Source organism: Nyctibius grandis, chromosome 3 (assembly GCF_013368605.1).
Source record: "Nyctibius grandis isolate bNycGra1 chromosome 3, bNycGra1.pri, whole genome shotgun sequence".
In the NCBI taxonomy this organism is placed as follows: domain Eukaryota; kingdom Metazoa; phylum Chordata; class Aves; order Nyctibiiformes; family Nyctibiidae; genus Nyctibius; species Nyctibius grandis.
Genome location: NC_090660.1, coordinates 98,061,885 through 98,080,550, shown reverse-complemented (window position 1 = coordinate 98,080,550; position 18,666 = coordinate 98,061,885). Strand labels below are relative to the sequence as shown.

The 18,666-nt window shown below is 41.0% G+C and overlaps 1 protein-coding gene across 3 annotated transcripts; it reads right to left on the bottom strand.

The window, feature by feature from the left end:
- Positions 1-7,824: 7,824 nt before the first annotated feature.
- Positions 7,825-18,462, bottom strand: RIDA (reactive intermediate imine deaminase A homolog). 3 transcript variants are annotated; one of them, XM_068396908.1, is made up of 7 exons: positions 18,353-18,423; positions 16,800-16,819; positions 14,124-14,229; positions 13,497-13,551; positions 11,773-11,841; positions 9,027-9,082; positions 7,825-8,595 (listed from the first exon to the last, which is right to left on the bottom strand). In XM_068396908.1, exons 3-7 carry the CDS (start codon positions 14,217-14,219, stop codon positions 8,527-8,529), a joined length of 345 nt encoding a protein of 114 aa, XP_068253009.1. In that variant the 5' UTR covers positions 14,220-14,229; positions 16,800-16,819; positions 18,353-18,423; the 3' UTR covers positions 7,825-8,526. The 3 variants fall into 3 exon arrangements, with proteins under 3 accessions (XP_068253009.1, XP_068253010.1, XP_068253008.1); XM_068396909.1 differs by lacking the exon at positions 16,800-16,819 and adding an exon at positions 17,707-17,928 and having other exon boundaries at positions 18,353-18,396; XM_068396907.1 differs by lacking the exon at positions 16,800-16,819 and having other exon boundaries at positions 18,353-18,462.
- Between the last annotated feature and the right edge of the window lie 204 nt (positions 18,463-18,666).

Sequence of the window (18,666 nt, the reverse complement as noted above, 5' to 3'; positions counted from 1 at the left end):
CAAAGAGCAGCAGCAGCATCCTCCTGAAAAGTAAGAGATTTCATCATGTAATGATTACAGTTTTATTGAAATACTTTCTGCATTTACCTGCCTTGACAATATTCTCCCCAACAGTTTTGTAAGGAAGCAGAAGAAGCAGCCCTGCATCTATGTCTGTAATACATTTCAGATGACAGGAGTGTACCGATGCAGACAGCTCAGAGAACAGCTGTGGGCGAGAAAAGCGAATGAAGTGGAGAATGGAAGAGTGGCCTTTTAAATCTGGGATGCTGTTGTGTAAGGGAGCAATTCTTCCATCTTGAAAGGATATTGAAGAACTAAAGATTCTGGGCAGGGAAGCAAAATTGCTAAAGGGAATGGAAAAATTCTTACTTTGGGAGAGATCAAAAACATTCAGTCTTGCCTCTGAGAGGGTACGACTAAGAGGATATGAGCTGAGCCTACTGCAAAATAAACAGTGCTGTAGAGGTAGCTGAGGGCCATCTCTGAACAAGGGAATGCTCAGTGACACACTAAGCATGTTGAATTGAAAACCACTAAAGGGGATTTTTTTTTTCCACCTTATATTAGCGATGTTCATACAGATTAACTGTCAAGACTCTTTGTCACAGAGAGTCACTGCAGTTGGATGTCTCTCTCCTGTCACCCACATTCCCCTGCAAAATTCCCACCTTCCCTGTGTTCCCTACCCAGCCTTGTGGTAATACCGCCATTGACTACAAGGAAGTCCCATGTTCTCAACCTGCCCTTGCAGGGTCTTCTGGCTGTGAAAGAAGTACCTTGATCTGGAGTGGTCCAACACTATGATTTCTGCCAATCATCCCCTTGGGCACCATCTTTTAGCTGCCAAACAAGCCAGTGAAACTCGTAGCTTCTCAGCTGCTGATGGCCAACATATAGTTTCAGGGGCTGGGTGCAGTTCCTCAACTGTACATTATCATGGAATAGTTGAGGTAGAAAAATACCTCTGGAGATCATCTAGTCCAGCCCCCTACTCAAAGCAGGGTCAGCTGGAGCAGGTTGTCATGTTGGGTTTTGAATATCCCCAAGGATGGAGACTACACAAACTCTGGGCAGCCTGTTCCAATCGGTCAATTGCCCTTACAGTAAAAAAAAGATTTTTCTTTCATTTAAATGTAATTTCCTGTACTTGAATTTATGCCCTTTGCCTCTTGTCCTTATTTAAGACTACTGTAAGATTTAATGTCCATGAGATCTTTGCCTCTGTATCACATATGACTGAAATTATGCAGTGATTTCAAAAGTTAAGAGAAAATGCAGCAGGGTGGGGAGGAGCATAAGACTGTTGCAGCGTAACTGGATTTCACATAGGTGATGTTAATGTCTGTAAGAGGAAGACTGTGTATGAATGGGATGGGGGAAGAGGAAGCAGAGCCAGGGGATGTTGTGACTGTTTCAGGTCTACACAGAACATCCTTATAGATCTGGGAGAACAGCAGATACCCCCTTCATGCTGTGGTGCTTCCAGCAAACTTTCACATTTAATTCCTGTAAAATTTATTGAATATCAAGTTGTACCCTCAATTAATTGTTAAATATTTTTTCCATGTGTTTCAGAGACAGCTAATAAGAAGGAATAGAAGTTATGTCTCTATGAACATCCTCTTCTTGGGCCTGCTCTTCTGTCCACATGAACATTTTTAAATTTTATTGGGTTGGGAAAATAGAGCTTTTATGGATTGAGCCATGAGCCATGAACATGAATAAGAGGCATCAGAAAAAGTTTTATATAACAGATATTTTTCGAAGTCAAGCTGCCAAGACTTCAAGTGTTTGAAATACCTGAACTTTCACCTCCCTGCCACAGAGTGCCTTCTGTACACGTCTAGCAGAGTGGGAACATTTTCTGATGTCAGTATAACCATTCAGTTTTCAATTAGGATTTTTTCCAGGTTCAGATAACTAACTTCAAACCTTTTAAACCTTCAACCAGCCTTATATAGGATAAAGAATACAGTGTAGCTTTTTTTTTTTTTAAATGGTAGTATGCAGGCAATTTCTCCGTGTGCCTGGACTGCCAGTGTATGGAGCTGCTGAAGTGCATAACACGTAGAGGACTGGAAGATGAAAGCGCCCATTTATCAGGCTGTAACTAAATGCAGAGGTTAGTTTTTCAGAAAATAGAAGATATACAGGGTGCAGTGTGCAGGACCCAAGTGGGTGTCTGCTGCTCACTCTCCATTTTTAAACACAAATTTATTGCAAGGCTAGTAGTACAATATATGTGATGACTTCTGCAAAAACAGGGAGAAGAGAGCATTTTTAACTAAGAGTAGGATGTTTTAGTCTTATAAATTCTAGCACACTTAAAATACAAAGATAATTTCGCAGCTGTTAATATTCATGGTGATTAATAACCTGTCTTTAGCTGTGTAGCTCCTTATACACACTTGTGGCTTTTAAAATAGATTTCTAACTGGAGACATATATAAGCCTGTTCCTAAAGGAGATGTCATCTATTTAATTTCCCTGTAGTGCTGTCCTCCAGAAGAAGGACGCTGTCAGGGACTGTCTCGGTTATTTTCAAAAATGCTAAATAATCATTTTGGAGGTGAAGCTGAATGGCAAAGCTTTCAAACAAATTTCCTGTGAGAACGGGCCCTGAATATAATTGATGTTACGAATCTGACAGAGAGTAGAAGTTTGTTCTGGTGGTGAATGTTGCAAAGGGACTATATGTTATCATTGAGCACTGTGTTTACAGGATTCTCTGGCATAAGGAAGTAGAATACAGAGAAAAGGTCAGTTATCTAAAAGGGGAAAGCACATGTTGCTATTTTGTTAGCTTTATTGTACAAAAGGACTTGACAAAAATTTTGCTGTCGTTAGCAAATTATACAAATCCCCTCTAAGAGCTAAATTTTGTGCTGGATGTGCACATCTGACTCCAGCTGACTTTGGTTTGTATTAAATAATCTAACTGATATCCCTGGCCTATCAGCCTTTTATGTAAGCTGATATTCCTTGGCTATATCACTAAATCTAAGGTTTTCTGCTTATCAGCACTCTTACGAACTTGTCAGCTTCATTTAATGTCAGCTTTCTGTAGGCAGCACCATAAACGTTTAGAACTAAAATGCATACTTTCGGGTTTTTTAGGAATTTTTTGGTAGGTGGATGCTGCAGAGTTTTATTTTTTATTTTTACTAGCCTTCTATAATAGAGAAGTTAAAATGAGCAGCTAGTTCTATTAAAAATCTGTTGTCATTAAAGTGGGAATTAAAAATTCAAACAGAGGTGGTCAAACTTTTTGTCCACATGCCCAAATCATTCCATGACAAAAAGCCACGAGAAACATATCGTGCACTTGGGAGAGCTGAGGAGTTGAGGAACAGGTACTGAGAGGGATGACGACTCGCCAGGGTGATACAGGACTGAGCTGGGCATACAGCCAGGGTCCAGGACACTCCAGGAACTGCCACCTTCAGCTCCTTCTGGTGGCTGGTTTCCTCCTGTGAGATAGGAATTCGGTTCAGCTGCCAGCACCTCTGCCAGCACAGTCCTGCTCCCAAACTCAGGAGATGAAATCGTCAGGGGAGCCATGCTGACTACTTGCAAATTGCATGTTAGATCATGAGCTGCAGATTGACCAGCTACATTGAACAATTTAAAAGCATAAAGCAAGAGGAGTACTGTGACAGAGATCAGTAAGTAGTATTAATAGCCACAGAGGAGACTGCACTTGGAAATACAATATGAAGATACAAGGGAGTCAAGATAATCTGCTCACCTCAGAGTCACTCTTTCTACCGCTGTTGTTACAAGGAAGACAGATGACAATATACATCCTTTCCTCACTGCTCAACTTCTTCAGGTCATTAAGCAATGCTAATTGGAAACAAGAGGAGTGTAAGCCAGTCAACAACTCAACAGTATCAGCCCTTCTCAGTCATCTTCAGTCCTTACATATTCTGTGATTACAAGTGAAAGCTATTTTTCCTTTTCCTTTCTAAAAGATGAAATATGCTTGACACTGTGCTAAACATGAAATGTTAATCACTTAAATTACCACAAGATCAGAAATTGGCTGCTAGATGTATGCTGAACATCCCTACCTTGAGAAATACATTGAGGCCTGGCATTCCTGGTCTGTCAGCTACCAAAGCATGTACTGTGTATAAAGGGCCAGAATGTGTGTGGTTATTTGCCTCTGCAAACCATCACAGAGACTGTAAAGGGCAGAAATTGGTCTGTGGATCAAAGAGCTTTCTCATGTTAAAGCCTGAGAAGAGGATATGCTCCAATGGCTCTGTTTACAAGATATACTTCCAGAGGTATAGCACAATATACTTTAGCTTTTTTTTTTAACATAATCCAAATACAAAACAATCTCCAGAAATGTTTAACAAAAGCTAGACAATTTTCAGCCCTTAACTTCATCCAAGGTGGAGGTAATCATACCATGCCTCAGGGAGTGCTGGGCAGGACATTGGAAGGAATAAACTCAATTTCCAAGCTAACAAGAAAGTTCTGGTAGGAATTTTGTTTCAATTACCAATAAACACAGCCCTAGAAGAGGTTAAATTTGCACCCTGTCAGCTCTATGCACACACATACAAACACTGTATTAGGATCCCAGAAGATAGTTGGCAACCTGGCTGGCTGGCGTTGGCTCTTTCACTCAATGCAGAACTGCTTTCAGGTAAAAGCTGCAGCAAGAGCAAGGTGCTTGTAGCAGAAGATTAGGGTAGTTTCAGTTTGGCTATATGTGTTAACAGGGAACAAAGTTTTATTAAAATTATGTACTGAGCTTTATTTTTGCATTGTGTAATCTGTAGAGAATATAATCTTTTGGAGGAAAAAAAAATAATTAAAAGAAACACCTGGTAGAATGTGCAAATTTAAGTATTGCTTTACTTTCAGAGAAATAGAGGACCTGTCTTGTTTTTTTTTAAAAAACAACATGTGATTGAAACAAATTTTAAATGGTGACATTAGTTTGCAACAAGCTGAACTGCAACAGCATATTTTGCATGCTAGAGGTTCCGTCTAGCAAACAAAAAAAAAGCTAAGTTTAACTTAGATCTAGATAAAACAGGATTTCTTAAATGTTTGTGTACTTTACTGAACTAAGACCGAAGAGATATCCACAATACTTGCTTTTCATATTAGTAAATTATGGGGCTTAGCCTTTTTGTCTTAAAGAATAGAATCAAATAATATAACTCTGCTTAAAAAATAAAAGTTTTAAACATCTCAGTGGAAGGCTGGTTGTTTATGTTGAGAACTGCTATGTTATAGCTATAAATAAGAGAGTTTATTTCAGTTATTAGAATTCCTGTACCTGAAAGAATACATATTTATATATGAGGCATTCAAGAAACTGTGCAACTGGTCTCCAGCTAAAAGCTAAAGAATTGTAGAGCTAAAAGTGGATTTTACTTCCTGACTTTTTGCAGAATGGCACCTACTTACTGATACAAACATTTTTAATGGAAGTAATGTGTTGTGGCTTGTTAGCTGCATCCGGCATGCATTTTTTTTCAGGTGTTTCACTTACATTTCAGTCTCAGACTGTACTGTACCTTATTGTGGAAAGCAATGGTATATTCACACCCCTTTGTACTAGTGAAAACAGCCAAAGGAGTTCTATAAAGGACCTACATGAGCAAACAGACAAGTCGGCACAAAGAAAAAAAATCAGAACTGCCATCTAGTGTTAGGTTCAAGGTTGGCAAAGAGGTAGCAGAGAACAAGTGAGGCTGTGGAGAATAACATGAGAGGTAAGAAGGGAGAACTGTAGCCATTATACAAGGCTGAACTTAGCTCGTGTTCAACACTACTGAAATCTGCTGAAGGTGAATTTTAACCAAATCTGCTACAAATAAGTTAAATATATTCCAACAAAGTAATTATATCTGAGCAAAGCAGTAACAGAGAAACACAAACATAAATTAGAAACATGTTTAAATGTAATTCCATTCAATTACATTATTCTTAACTGACAAAGTGAAGCAACATTTGATCTGTGTTTCCTAGAAAGTCATATTCATCTTACAACTAGCTCCCTCCTAACAAGTCTAGTCATGTTTTTTCTTAGGTGGGATTGCTTCTTGAGTCAGAGCTGTGGAGCATAAAAGACCTTAATAGTATAGCGAAGGAGAGAGAACAAGAGCAGAAGCCAAGACTAATAAAAGTTCACTTGTAGGAAGTTTATATGCAGAAAGTCAGGTACTTTTCAAAGGTTGTTGCTTGGAAATTCACTGTTTGAAATACTGAAAGCATTATCTTGCTTCTAATACAAATAAATATCTCCCACTTTGTCAAGGGAAAACAAGATAATACTGTAAAAAAATCCATGCATCTGTACATACTTGCTGTGACAACATCATTATTAATCTTTTTTCTATAAAGATACAATTTACAAGCTCAGCAAAAAGCAGGAGAAACTGCCACTTCACATCTGGAAGGGGTAACTGGGTCTGACTGTTCTCACAACTTCGAAACTGCCCTTCTTGTGTATGCTAAAGTGGTACCAGAAATGCATGAAAAATAGAAAAGACAGTTACTGCAATAGTGCAACTGAAGTAACGAGAGCTGGAAAGCATGGCTGACAAGCAGGACGGTAAGAAACCACAAGTGGGACACTTACAGTTTATCCAGGAATGGACAATAATTCACACAATGTGGCTGTGGTATTATTGAATGCAGGGGGATTTTCAGACAAGCCAGTATCTGCATGTGCCATGCAAAGGTAGACAGCAACATGGTGCTGCCAGATAGGATTTTTCTTGCATTCTTACCCTACGAAAATCATTAACTGGTGAAAATTATGTGAGATTGATCATCAGTAGGCATTATACACAGAAGACAAATGATACCCACAAACTAGAGCTGAAGCTTGGATTTGAGTTGTTGGACAGCTGAACCCCCACTATTGTGATTTGACCTGTGGCAAACCAGCGTTAGGTTTTCTCCTTGCTATACTGCTGGTTTTGTGGCTTACCAAACTTGAGTGAGTTTGGTCACACGAGATGGGACCAGAAACAGATTCTGAAGTGCTCATTCATGCCACTCTGGCATACAAACAGCAGCCTCTGGAAAGAGCAGCCTACAGGATTCCCTCTCACAGTATGTTTGATAAAGTCCATGTTTCTACCACTGAAATGGTACATTCTCCAAGCTGCTGGATTTAGACATTTTTACTTCTGACACAAAGAAAGTGAAGACACAGTGACAGGAGCATCCCATATGTAACTGGATGGCCATCTTCCCAGAAGAGAGCAAAACAAAGATGTTGAGGTGGACAGACTACAACAGAAAAGAATTTCTGCTTGTTTCCCCCCAAATAAACCAATACTGTGCTTAGTCATGTGGCTGTGGGGAAGACGGAATCAACTCTGCCATGAGGTAGCTGACTTTAAAACTAGATCCTTAAAAATACAGTATCCATTTCTACTTGGGTAGAAGATAAATGCAGAACGATAGGATAACATAGGAGCATCACCACTCTGACTTCTCAATATTGCTTAATCACCACATCAAACAGATGCTTCTGTCCTTCATGGTAGAGAGAAGAATGCCAAGAACTGTAATGCCATGGTAGCTGAAAGCTTCCTGTCTTGGAGGATTATTTTCATCCTTAGCTATTAGGAGATAGATAATAAACCTGTTCCTTTGGTTTGAATTATTTCTTACTGAATAAGCAAGACAGAGACTTTCTTGTAATGGAGTATCCAAACATAACGAGGAAAAGTTTGTTCCCAAAATAGACAAGCGTAGTTTTACAGATGCAATTATCATTTATTCTCATTAAACAGGATTATTTTTTGCTGTTTCGTTTTTTTTTTTTTTTAATCAAAAGATAATAAAAGATGAATTGCTATGAAAAGATTATGAAAAAGGTTACAGGTAGAGATTCATTTACAGCTTATTTATAAAGTTAGCACTTTATTTCAGAAAAGCATAATTTTCTTCTTTCTGAAATTAATATTAACTTTCTTAAGCAATTGCTTCCATATGAAAAAAATGTGAGTCCCAACAGTAATCTGTTCTGTAAGGAAAGAATTTAAGACAGTTCAGAAACAAACACAACAAAATTCCCCAAAACACAAAAGTGGAACCGTACACTAAACAATTCAAGTGTTCTACTGTTTTCCCATTTGTCATTTTCTCTTATTTAAAATTGTTACTAAAACCCTACTATTACAAATCATTAGTTTTCCATGTCCAGATCACCTAGCGTATAACTGTCATACGTTCACCCAAACGCGTACTTAATACCTGAATATCCAGTCACCATCACAAAGTAAGGTCCCTCCCCTGCAATCAAGCTTGATGATTTTAGCAGAACTCCTGGAGGTTTCAGGGTTTGCCAGCAGAGAACTCACTGTAAGCTTGTATTTTAGAGAATCCAAGGCCACAATCCAGAAGAAAGTACCTTTCCTTAGTAAGTTCAGTGATTTTGACTGTATGTATGTAACTGCTGATAGTCAATTGTAGGAATAGGATGTGAGGGAGAAATATTAAATCTAAAACTGCTGTTGTAGGATATTCAGTCTCTATTTATAGTCGTGCTGAAGCATCTTCGAGGGGTCCTTGAATGGCAATAGCTTCAATTTCAACTCGGGCACCCTGTGAGAAAACAATAAAGAAACACATTAGGAATTTAATATATCTCTTTTATGAAACAAGTGGATGTATAACACAACCTTGTAAGAACAGAGTGACATTATACTTCTGACAGTTGTATTACTAATTTGGCAATGTTAAGTAATACTGCAAATTGACTTTACTCTTACTTAAGTATCATAACCCCTTATTTCTAGTGTCATAGCCTTCTTCCACCATGAAGAAATTTATCTATCTCTCATATTCAGATGTCTTATCATTTGTGGGAATAAGACCGGTATACTTAGAAAAAAACTAAATACCTAAGATTCTTCATTAAAATAATTTCAACTGATGCTATTCCAGAATAAGAAAAGCTGTCAGAATGCTTCAGAAGTAAGGAATTTCAGAAAATTCTTTTTTTTTTTTTTTGTAGGCAGAAAAGTGACACTTACTTTTGGCAATGCGGCAACCTGATAGGCCGCTCTGGCTGGGAAGTTAGTCTTGAAAACTGTAATTTAGACAGAAACAGCCACCAATCACTTAACTTTGCTTGATAAAACACAGTCCAAAGTAATCTATACAAACTGCAGTCATTAGAACAGTTTCAGGTACAAGGCTACAAGACAAACAGTCTTCTGTACCAGCTATCATTTCCCCCTTGTTGTTTTTTTTTTTGTCACTGACTGGTCTAACATCTCAGCAAGCTACCATTCATCATCAAGGCAGCAGCTACAGTTATGACCTAGTGGCCAGTGATAACTTGCACTCTGCTCACTGCCTGGCCTTAACACCAACTTGGCTGAAAAAGAAAGATTAAATCAGAACGGTGATCATCCAATGGTAAACACCAGAGAGTGGGAGAGGGCTCTTTCACAGACAGAGCAAGAGGGAAAAACAGGCCACTGCCAAAAGAGTCATGAGCAAAGATCCCAGATTTGCCTAAAGTCAACAGGGGCCAACCTCACTCACATCAAAGGAAGGCAGAGTTAAAATAGGCCCTTGACCTATTCCTCCATTCCCAGTTAGGCCTGGGCCTCAAGGATATTAGAAGAACAGCAGGGGGGAGAAAAAAAAAAGGGTATTGGTCAAGATATGAGAGCTGAATGTATAGAATCATAGAACAGTTTGGGTTGCAAGGGACCTTTAAAGATCATCTAGTCCAACCCACCCCCCTGCCATGGGCAAGGACATCTTTCACTAGATCAGGTTGCTTACAGCCCCGTCCAACCTGACTTTGAAGACTTCCAAGGAATTTGCATAATTAAATGAAAGTTTTACTAGTGACAGTTAACACTAAGCTCAGAAATGTTAATTTCAGGGTCCTCCACTGACAAGGCAGGATAGTAACAAACTGGCTGCCCGGGGCTTGGATGGGTGGACTCTTCGATGGGTTAAAAACTGGCTGGATGGCCGAGCCTATAGAGTGGTGGTGAATGGGGCAAAATCCAGCTGGCGGCCGGTCACTAGCGGTGATCCCCAGGGCTCAGTTCTGTGGCTGGTGCTGTTCAATATCTTTATAGATGATCTAGGCGTAGGGATTGAGTGCACCCTCAGCAAATTTGCAGATGACACCAAGCTGGGTGGGAGTGTCGATCTGCTGGAGGGTAGGAAGGCCCTACAGAGGGATCTGGACAGGTTAGATAGATGGGCCGAGACCAATGGCATGAGGTTCAACAAGAACAAGTGCCGGGTCTTACACTTCGGCCACAACAACCCCCTGCAGCGCTACAGGCTGGGGGAAGAGTAGTTAGAAAGCGGCCTGGCGGAAAGAGACCTGGGGGTGCTGATCGACAGCCGGCTAAACATGAGCCAGCAGTGTGCCCAGGTGGCCAAGAAGGCCAATGGCATCCGGGCCTCTATTAGGAATAGTGTAGCCAGCCGGTCTAGGGAAGTAATCATCCCTCTGTACTTGGCACTGGTGAGGCCGCACCTTGAGTACTGTGTCCAGTTCTGGGCCCCGCACTTCAAGAAAGATGTTGAGGTGTTGGAGTGAGTCCAGAGGAGGGCGACCAAGCTGGTGAAGGGTCTGGAGGGTCTGACCTACGAGGAACGGCTGAGGGAGCTGGGGTTGTTTAGCCTGGAGAAGAGGAGGCTCAGAGGTGACCTTATTGCAGTCTACAACCACCTGAAGGGAGGTTGTAGTGAAGTGGGAGTTGGCCTCTTCTCCCGGGCAACTAGCGATAGGACAAGAGGGCACAGCCTCAAGCTTCGCCAGGGGAGGTTCAGGTTGGACATTTACAGAAAGGGTTATTAGACATTGGAATGGGCTGCCCAGGGAGGTGGTGGAGTCACCATCTCTGGATGTGTTTAAGAAAAGACTGGACATGGCACTTAATGCCATGATCTAGTTGACAGGGTGGTGTCAGGGCAACGGTTGGACTCAATGATCCCTGAGGTCTCTTCCAACCTGGTTGATTCTGTGAATTCTGTGAACTCACAATCAAAGAACAGCAACAACTGCTTTCTTGGACTACAGGTAGGAAGCAACAAGTAACTAAATATTCAACTGGTCTTTTTACCCTGCTTAAATGCACACACAATTCCATTTTGACATGCAGAAGACTATGTTGATAGCTCATAAATAAAAGACTTCATTCAAGACCAGATGTTGCTATATAAAACCCAAAGCTATACAAATAAGCAACTTATGTGTGTACTCTCCCAAATTCTTCTGCACCATATGGCTCATTGGAATCACCTGTTTCAGTCTACATTCAGTTTTGTTAACCAAGCATTATTCTTTTTTTTCTTAAGTGGAGCAGTGTGGCTCATCCTTGTATAAAAAATGAGCCCTGTCCCATAACAATAACCCACAAATCATTCAAAGACACAAACAGACTTTAAAGAAACAGAGATACAAGATCTGAAACTAAGCATTTGAAGGCTGCCTACAGTAGAACAACACAGCATCTATCAAGGTAAAGAGGCATGGAAGATCAACCTGTACGAATAGCAGGAGTTAATCTTCACATGACAGTAGGTTAGAGGGATGGTAGGACATAAATTCACAAGAAATTGGGCTGTGCTTGATCTGGTGCTTGCAAATTAAAGTTTTGGGGTTTTTTAATGTTATATTTCTAGTAGAATCTCAAAGAATCTGGAACTACATCATCTGAGTCATTAAAACACTTTGCTTACTACAAATATAATTTGTTTTACCAGCCATACTGGTAAAACAGAAACAAAAGATCTACTTACATTGTTTGTAAATATCATTAATATCATTGAAGTCCTTCATGTCTGCCATCAAAACCGTAGTCTTCACAACTAGAAATGACATAACGGCAGTTATTTGGGACCTCTGACTTTTATACAGAAGTTGAAAATCTTTAATACATTTCTTGCTTTTATTCCATAAATTACGCTCAAATATTCTAAACATTTTGAAAAGTTTTGCAAACAGATATTGACCATTAGAGCAACCATCTGGAGAACTATCTAAAAAATCTGAATACCTCGTATATAACAAAACTGTAAGGAATGCGATACTCGTGGCCAGCTCTGAAAATACCTGTTTTAAATTTTGTTCTAAGCCCAGTTCTTCCAAGAGCCACAGAACTGATAAGCAGGTCAAATAAAAAAGCTGTTATAAGCCAACTGTTGGCAAAAATTACACCATATATAATATCTGCTGCCAAAAAAAAAAAAAAAAGAGTCCATAAAAGGCCTGAAGATATAGTCTACGCTATAATTTTTTACCCGTGACTGCCCAAGCCAACATTAATCATGGTTTGGTTCCACTATTAGAATCCTCCTCAAAAAAGGCACTGAAAATGCCTAGAATATTAACACCATAGATATAGACCTGCTTTTACCTGGAGCAAAGTCTAGAATACTTAAAATGCCTGCAGCTCTGTCTATATCTGAGCTTCATCACGTAGAATTAAAATATTAGTACTGTGGATAGGAACTTATGGTGAAAAGTAGTGTCCCACAGATACCCATCACAAACCCTTGGAAATTGATTTATTTCTTTTCTTTTTTAACCCAGACTCATGATTCCTTTTGTTTCCTTCAGCTATTGGTAACAACTGCATGTTTAACAAACACTTTTTTTTTTCTTTAAAAGGTCACTTAATTTTTTTTTTTAATTCAGATAGGTAAAAACAACCACTTGTTTGCCACCATCACTGCAACACTGTCCTGGTTTGGCCTAAACCAGGCCGATTTTCCTTTCAGTGATTTTTGCTTTCAGCTAAGTCTCCTCTAAGTAACTGCACTTTCTGAAACTAACTGCATGTTTGCAGACAGTGTCTGCCTCCAGGACTGATAACGCCCGAAGTTTGTAGTTATCGCTGAGGCACCGGTAGGGATGTTGTGCAGTAAGGCTCTTGCTGTACTTGTTCTTAGAGAAACCAAGGTCACTGCTGAATTCCTCACTGCTTACAAGTGAAGAGCCGAAGGGGGGTTGCAGCTGCAGTGGGGAGCAGACAGGGCAGGTGACCCAAAATTGACCAACGAGGGTATTCCATCCCAACACGTCATTCTCGGTATAAAGGGGGGGGGGATCACGAGGGTCTCGCTCCCTTCTGCTATGGCCGGTGTCCAAGGAGGACTCCGTCTGTTTTCCTGCTGCCCCCGATCCCGATCCGTGCATCCCTGAATCCAGCTCTCGACCATCGCTAGGCCCAGCCTGGGCCTTCCCGGAGCCTGCCCTGCAGTGCCGGTGGTGACGTGGCTGACTTCAGGGGAGCTCAATCTTGGTTTTGTATATATATTTGTATATATTTGATTATTTCTATTATTATCATTATACTCTTTTTCATTATTATAGTTTATTAAAACTGTTTTAACTTTCCAACCCGGAAGTCTCTCTCCCTTTTCCCTTTCCCTTTCCCTTTGGGGGGAGGGGGGGGGATAACAGAGGGCATCTGCCACAGGTTTAATAACTGGCCCAGCTTTAAACCGTGACAAACACTTACCATTGCCATAGTCACAGCCTGCAGCTTTAAGGATTTCTCCCATGTTTTTCAGAGCCTAATGAAAAATGAGACAAAAATCTTAAGTATCAGCTGGGCTGTATTGAGATAAGTTTGTAAATGAGAGTTGTGATCTGGCTACATCCATGTTACAGCATAAGTTCACCCAGCAAATCTTACAACTGTCATCAGTAAGTAAGCAAAATCAGAAATAGATTAAAAAGTAAATTAATAAAAGGGAGCTTCTAATAAACCACAAATATTGAACAATCCATTCATTAGATGTAAATACATGATGCAGCGCCATCTCATCCTACCTGTTACCTCACACCACCTCTTTGATGCTGGGAAACAAATCCTTCCCCATCTCAAGGCCAGAGCTTTTACTAGGGTGCGAACCTTTGTTACAAACATTGATTCTTTCCTACGTGAAATACAGATTCCTCCCCTGACCTTCACATTGTGTGGGTGGAAAATTACAGGGATAGGATGGAATGACTTCCTCCCGCTTTTCCCTCACCTTGGAGGATGTGAAATGCGCTCTCTAGGGCTCTTCAATTTCTCGTAAGTCCATGTTTAACTAAGCACAACCCAACTCCATTACAAGTTTGTACCTAGAAGACATCTTACCTGCTTAGCTTCTTCCTTTGCCCCTCCAGAGACAAGCTGCCCGGTGGAAGGTTCTATACCTATCTGTCCTGCAATGTACATTGTCCGATCTACCATCACTGCTTGGCTGAAAACATAAGTGACATTTTAGGTTTAATGCACCCCCATCAAAATATTTAACTATCTGAAAGCACATTTCACATTTTCTTCAGTAGTTTATAGTATCTCAGAAAGATAAGAGGACTTAGGTTATGCACACACAAGTCTCCACACACAGTCATACATACAATCTGCTTATGCTTTTGGAGACCTAGGATTAGATCACCTATGAAAAGACATAGCTACATTAGCATAGCTCTGGTTTTGAGGTAATAAACCCTGTTTCTTGGAAAGGCAAAAGGCACTAGTGCAGCAACACAACAATGAACACAGCTACAAAACTTCCACGCTGCAGATAGCACAGAGAGGAGGCAGAGTAAAAAAAACGTTTTTTGCACCTGCCTAGAAAAATATTCCATCCCAGTTTGATAGGTAGACAATACCTTTCATCTACATCTCAGCTGCAGAGCAATGCAGTTTAAAAAAAAAAAATCAAAAAAGAGCTGATTAGTAAATTTACCATTTTCTTCTCAAACAGGCCCATCAGTACACCACCTTGATCACTCCTTTCCCAGAACACTCACTCTCCTCTTACAAAACAACCTGGGTGACCTGTTGTCTGGGTTAGTTTAGAAGAATACAGAATTCAAGCTATTTGCAAAACATTTTTATATAAATGTCAGGTGTGTTTTTGCTGAAGTAGAGTTGGCAATTATTAATGTCTCTAATTACCATAAAGAGATTAAAAGATTAAAACAAAGATTTAAACTACCTAGCAAACATTATGCAAGAGGATAATTTGCTTCTCTTCATCTGGTAATTAAAAACATTTTGCAAAGAAATTATAGAAAAATTATTTTGAAAGTGTTTGTGGTGTGTCAACACAGTTTCTCTTATCTCTTCCCATTCCACAAGAAAATGCATTGTTCTGACAGTTCAACAAGCCTCTCAAGTTACACAAACTAGAGTTAGGCACCTCCCTGAAGCATCTAAATTAGGAGGTAGCTTCCCTTTAATGTCAATGGAGAAAGAAAGGGACTCTTTCAGAGACCATTTTTATTACATCTCTTGAGATTGACTCAATTGGATTGGCTCAATCCATTGACTTCACAGGGGACCAACCTAATTTAGGGACTCAGTAAAATGACTGCGGTTAGGCAATCTGAACAGTGCCATCACTCCCATTTTTCCTTTTACCCCTGTCCCACATTCTCCTGTAATTTCATAAGGGGAAAAAACAGCCAGTAACTTATCTGATATAGTAAAATATCTTACATGGCGATTATTTTCTTTGTCATCAACAAAACTCGACTAAATCACAAAACTACACCATTTAAAGAAGATAAACTAGTGAATGAAATAGTTTTCTAGCCAATGCAGTCTTGTTGATAGAAAATGTGTGTATGAACCAAACACTCATGTTTCTTTAATTTTATTCTCTTTCCTACTATATCCTGCTCTGTTTGAGGCACAGGCCCTCAGACCACAAACTTCTGTTTCTGTCTGAAGCACAGAGAACCATGAAACAAGAAGGTATGAGCTCTCTAAAAAAAGAGATTGTCTTGTACTGCTTATTATAAAGCAAATGACACAACAAAACATTTATCCCAACAAAGGCCTTCGGACAGTCCTAAATCACGAATAACTGGAGAAAAAACAAGCTGAAGCCTTCCGATACCACTGCCAGATCAGTATCTGCAGCAGTCTTATTGGGTCCCCTTCTCTGCTCCTCAACTTTCTTCTCTTGGTATGCTTACCGGTGGAACCCTCCATTCATTGAGACTGTTAACAATTTACCAACTAAAGGGTATACTTTTACTGCAGTCAAATGCATGAGTGAAGCTCAGAGAAACTTCAACTACACATCCCCAAACGCACTTTAACTGCAGATGTATCCTATAACTAGGGTCAGTCGTAGCTATTCTTTAATCTCTGATTCAGCAGAGATCTGAGTGTGTGCCTAAAGTCATTCAGGTTTCAGTATACCTAAGTGCATAACTGGATGGACATTACAGAATCACAGAATCAGTCAGGTTGGAAGAGACCTCTGGGATCACTGAGTCCAACCATTGCCCTGATACCACCATGTCAACTAGACCATGGCACTAAGTGCCATGTCCAGTCTTTTCTTAAACACATGCAGAGATGGTGACTCCACCACCTTCCTGGGCAGCCCGTTCCAATGTTTAATGACCCTTTCTGAGAAGAAATGCTTCCTAATGTCTAACCTGAACCTCCCCTGGCGAAGCTTGAGGCTATGTCCTCTTGTCCTATCGCTAGCTGCCTGGGAGAAGAGGCCAACCCCCACTCCGCTACAACCTCCCTTCAGGTAGTTGTAGACTGCAATAAGGTCACCTTATTCTAAGGACATTATGACCTTAGAAGAACATCATCCATCCAAGAGATGGTGTTAAGAAGCATGCTCTTTAAAGACAAGGACTGCAAAGTTAATCAGATCTTCTCTACACAAATCATTGTTGATTAATACAAGAACAGTTTGTCTGCTGTATCTTTTGAAAAGTTTAATATCATTAATGAGATTATATATACACATGCGCACTCACACGTATGAGTCTTTTTATATATCTACCTACCTACCTATCTCAAGGTACTGGAAACTGGATGCAGTAAAGGAAATACAAAAATACGTTAAAAATAGGTCACCAAAAAGCATATTGAAGGGCTGTAGCAGAACCAGGAACGCACCCCATACATCCCAATTCTTCATTCTATATTAAGCCCTCATTCCTCTGTTACCATGCTCAAACTCCACAGCAGAGATTTAGCAGTTATTTCTTGTGCAACTTTTGCTCGCTGGACTTTGACAAGTTTACTGAAACCTGATAAACTAAGTTAGCAATAAACTTATTGACGTTAGACCTATCATACGATTAACAGGCTGCAAAATAAGCAGTATTTCATCAAGGACTACCAATAAGCACAAAATGCTGGAGTGCAGTTAACGCACAACAGAAGCAGAGAGCTATGTTGAAGGCTAGGCCAGTTGGGGCGGGGGGGATGCTGGTGTGTGTGCAGCTGAATTGTTACTTTCCCATGTCTTAGATGTTCTCCTAACTACAAGCAACGCCAGGCCTCTGGCTGCAATCCAGTTTATTGTTTACAGAAGTTAACCTCCATATCATGTCTCTCTGCTTCTACACTTTGTATTTCTCCATCTGTGTAATTCCTATAAAGAACACACAGTTTGAAGCTCAGTTTCAAAGTAATGGAGACAAAAATGCACCTGGAAGGCACTAAGATGTTACAAGTAGAAAAGTGTAAACCAAAGGTGTCTCTGTTTATATTGGGAAAACAAAGCCTGAAAGCAGAATTAAAAATTCTTAGAAAATGCCCTGGTAAAAATCCCTCAGTACGTTAGATATAAGAGTCTACTATACCTATTGAACATTTTTTCACATCCAAATAGCAAAGAGAAACCTTTCTCCAATTAAAATTGGGATTTTTTGTTTAATTACATTCAGAACTGTTGCAACTAACAACTTACTTGTGAAAATGTTGAACAACATCTTATATATTTTTACAGCAGTTAGTTTTTAGGCTGAAAAGCATTCAGACTTCCTGGCAGTCGCAGTCGAAACAAGAAAAGGTTGGCAGTTCCCGGGCAGCGAACTCTCCAGCTGCCACAGCACGGCCCGGATCGGGCTCAGCCTTCACGGTCCGTCGCCTCCGCGCTCAGCGCTCACTCGCCTTTTTAACGTGCTTTTTTCTAGGCAAGCGTTTTTCTCCTTGAGAGGAATCATTCCTTCTCTTGCCTTTTTTTTTTTTTTTTTGCATCCAGTGCTTATCACTAATTTCAGAATTATTTTCCCAAACCGACTTTTTGAGAGACATTTTAAAACCTCACCTAAAACGATCAGACACCCCCCAGCCTCAGTCAGGCTGAAGTTTGCCGCTATAACTGCAGACCCACTCGTGCTGTAGGGCCTCGGGTATCCCTGAGGGGTGGGTTACTGGGGAGGAGATCGGTCCCTGCTTGGGGAATGGGGGGAGACCCTCGCCACGCCCCCAGGGCTACCTGACAGACACACCCCCCCCCGCCCCTTCAGGGACCTGCGCGAAACCCCACCAGGAAAACCCGCTCCCGGTCACTCCTGCGTCGTCCAAGAGCCCTCCCTCTCGCTAAGGCATACCTGTAGGGACCCAGTGCAGCAGGGGCTTTAGCAGTGCTGATTATTTTCTTCACGAGCGAAGCCATACCTGCGCCAACCGCCTCCCGCCCGCCCCTCAGCGCCGCGCCGGCCCCTGCCGCCCCCCGCCCGCCCGGCCCCCAGCGCCGCCGCGCGCACGCGGCCCCCACCTTCCCGCAGGCGTTTCTGGGAAATGTAGTCCTCTCGGGGGTGGGTGGGTGTGGTGAATGCGCCGTGCGCATGCGCGATGCTCGGTCCGGGCGGCCGCGTGTAGCCGGTGGAGGCCGCCCGCGGTTGCATCGCTCGCCAAACCCTCC

Coding starts and splice junctions, on each gene's coding strand:
- RIDA (XM_068396907.1), bottom strand. CDS start 18,417: ATGGCTTCGCTCGTGAAGAAAATAATCAGCACTGCTAAAGCCCCTGCT. Junction 13,552..14,123: donor CAAAGGAAGAAGCTAAGCAG/GTAAGATGTCTT, acceptor ATTTTTCATTAG/GCTCTGAAAAACATGGGAGA. Junction 9,083..11,772: donor TAATGATATTTACAAACAAT/GTAAGTAGATCT, acceptor TCTAAATTACAG/TTTTCAAGACTAACTTCCCA.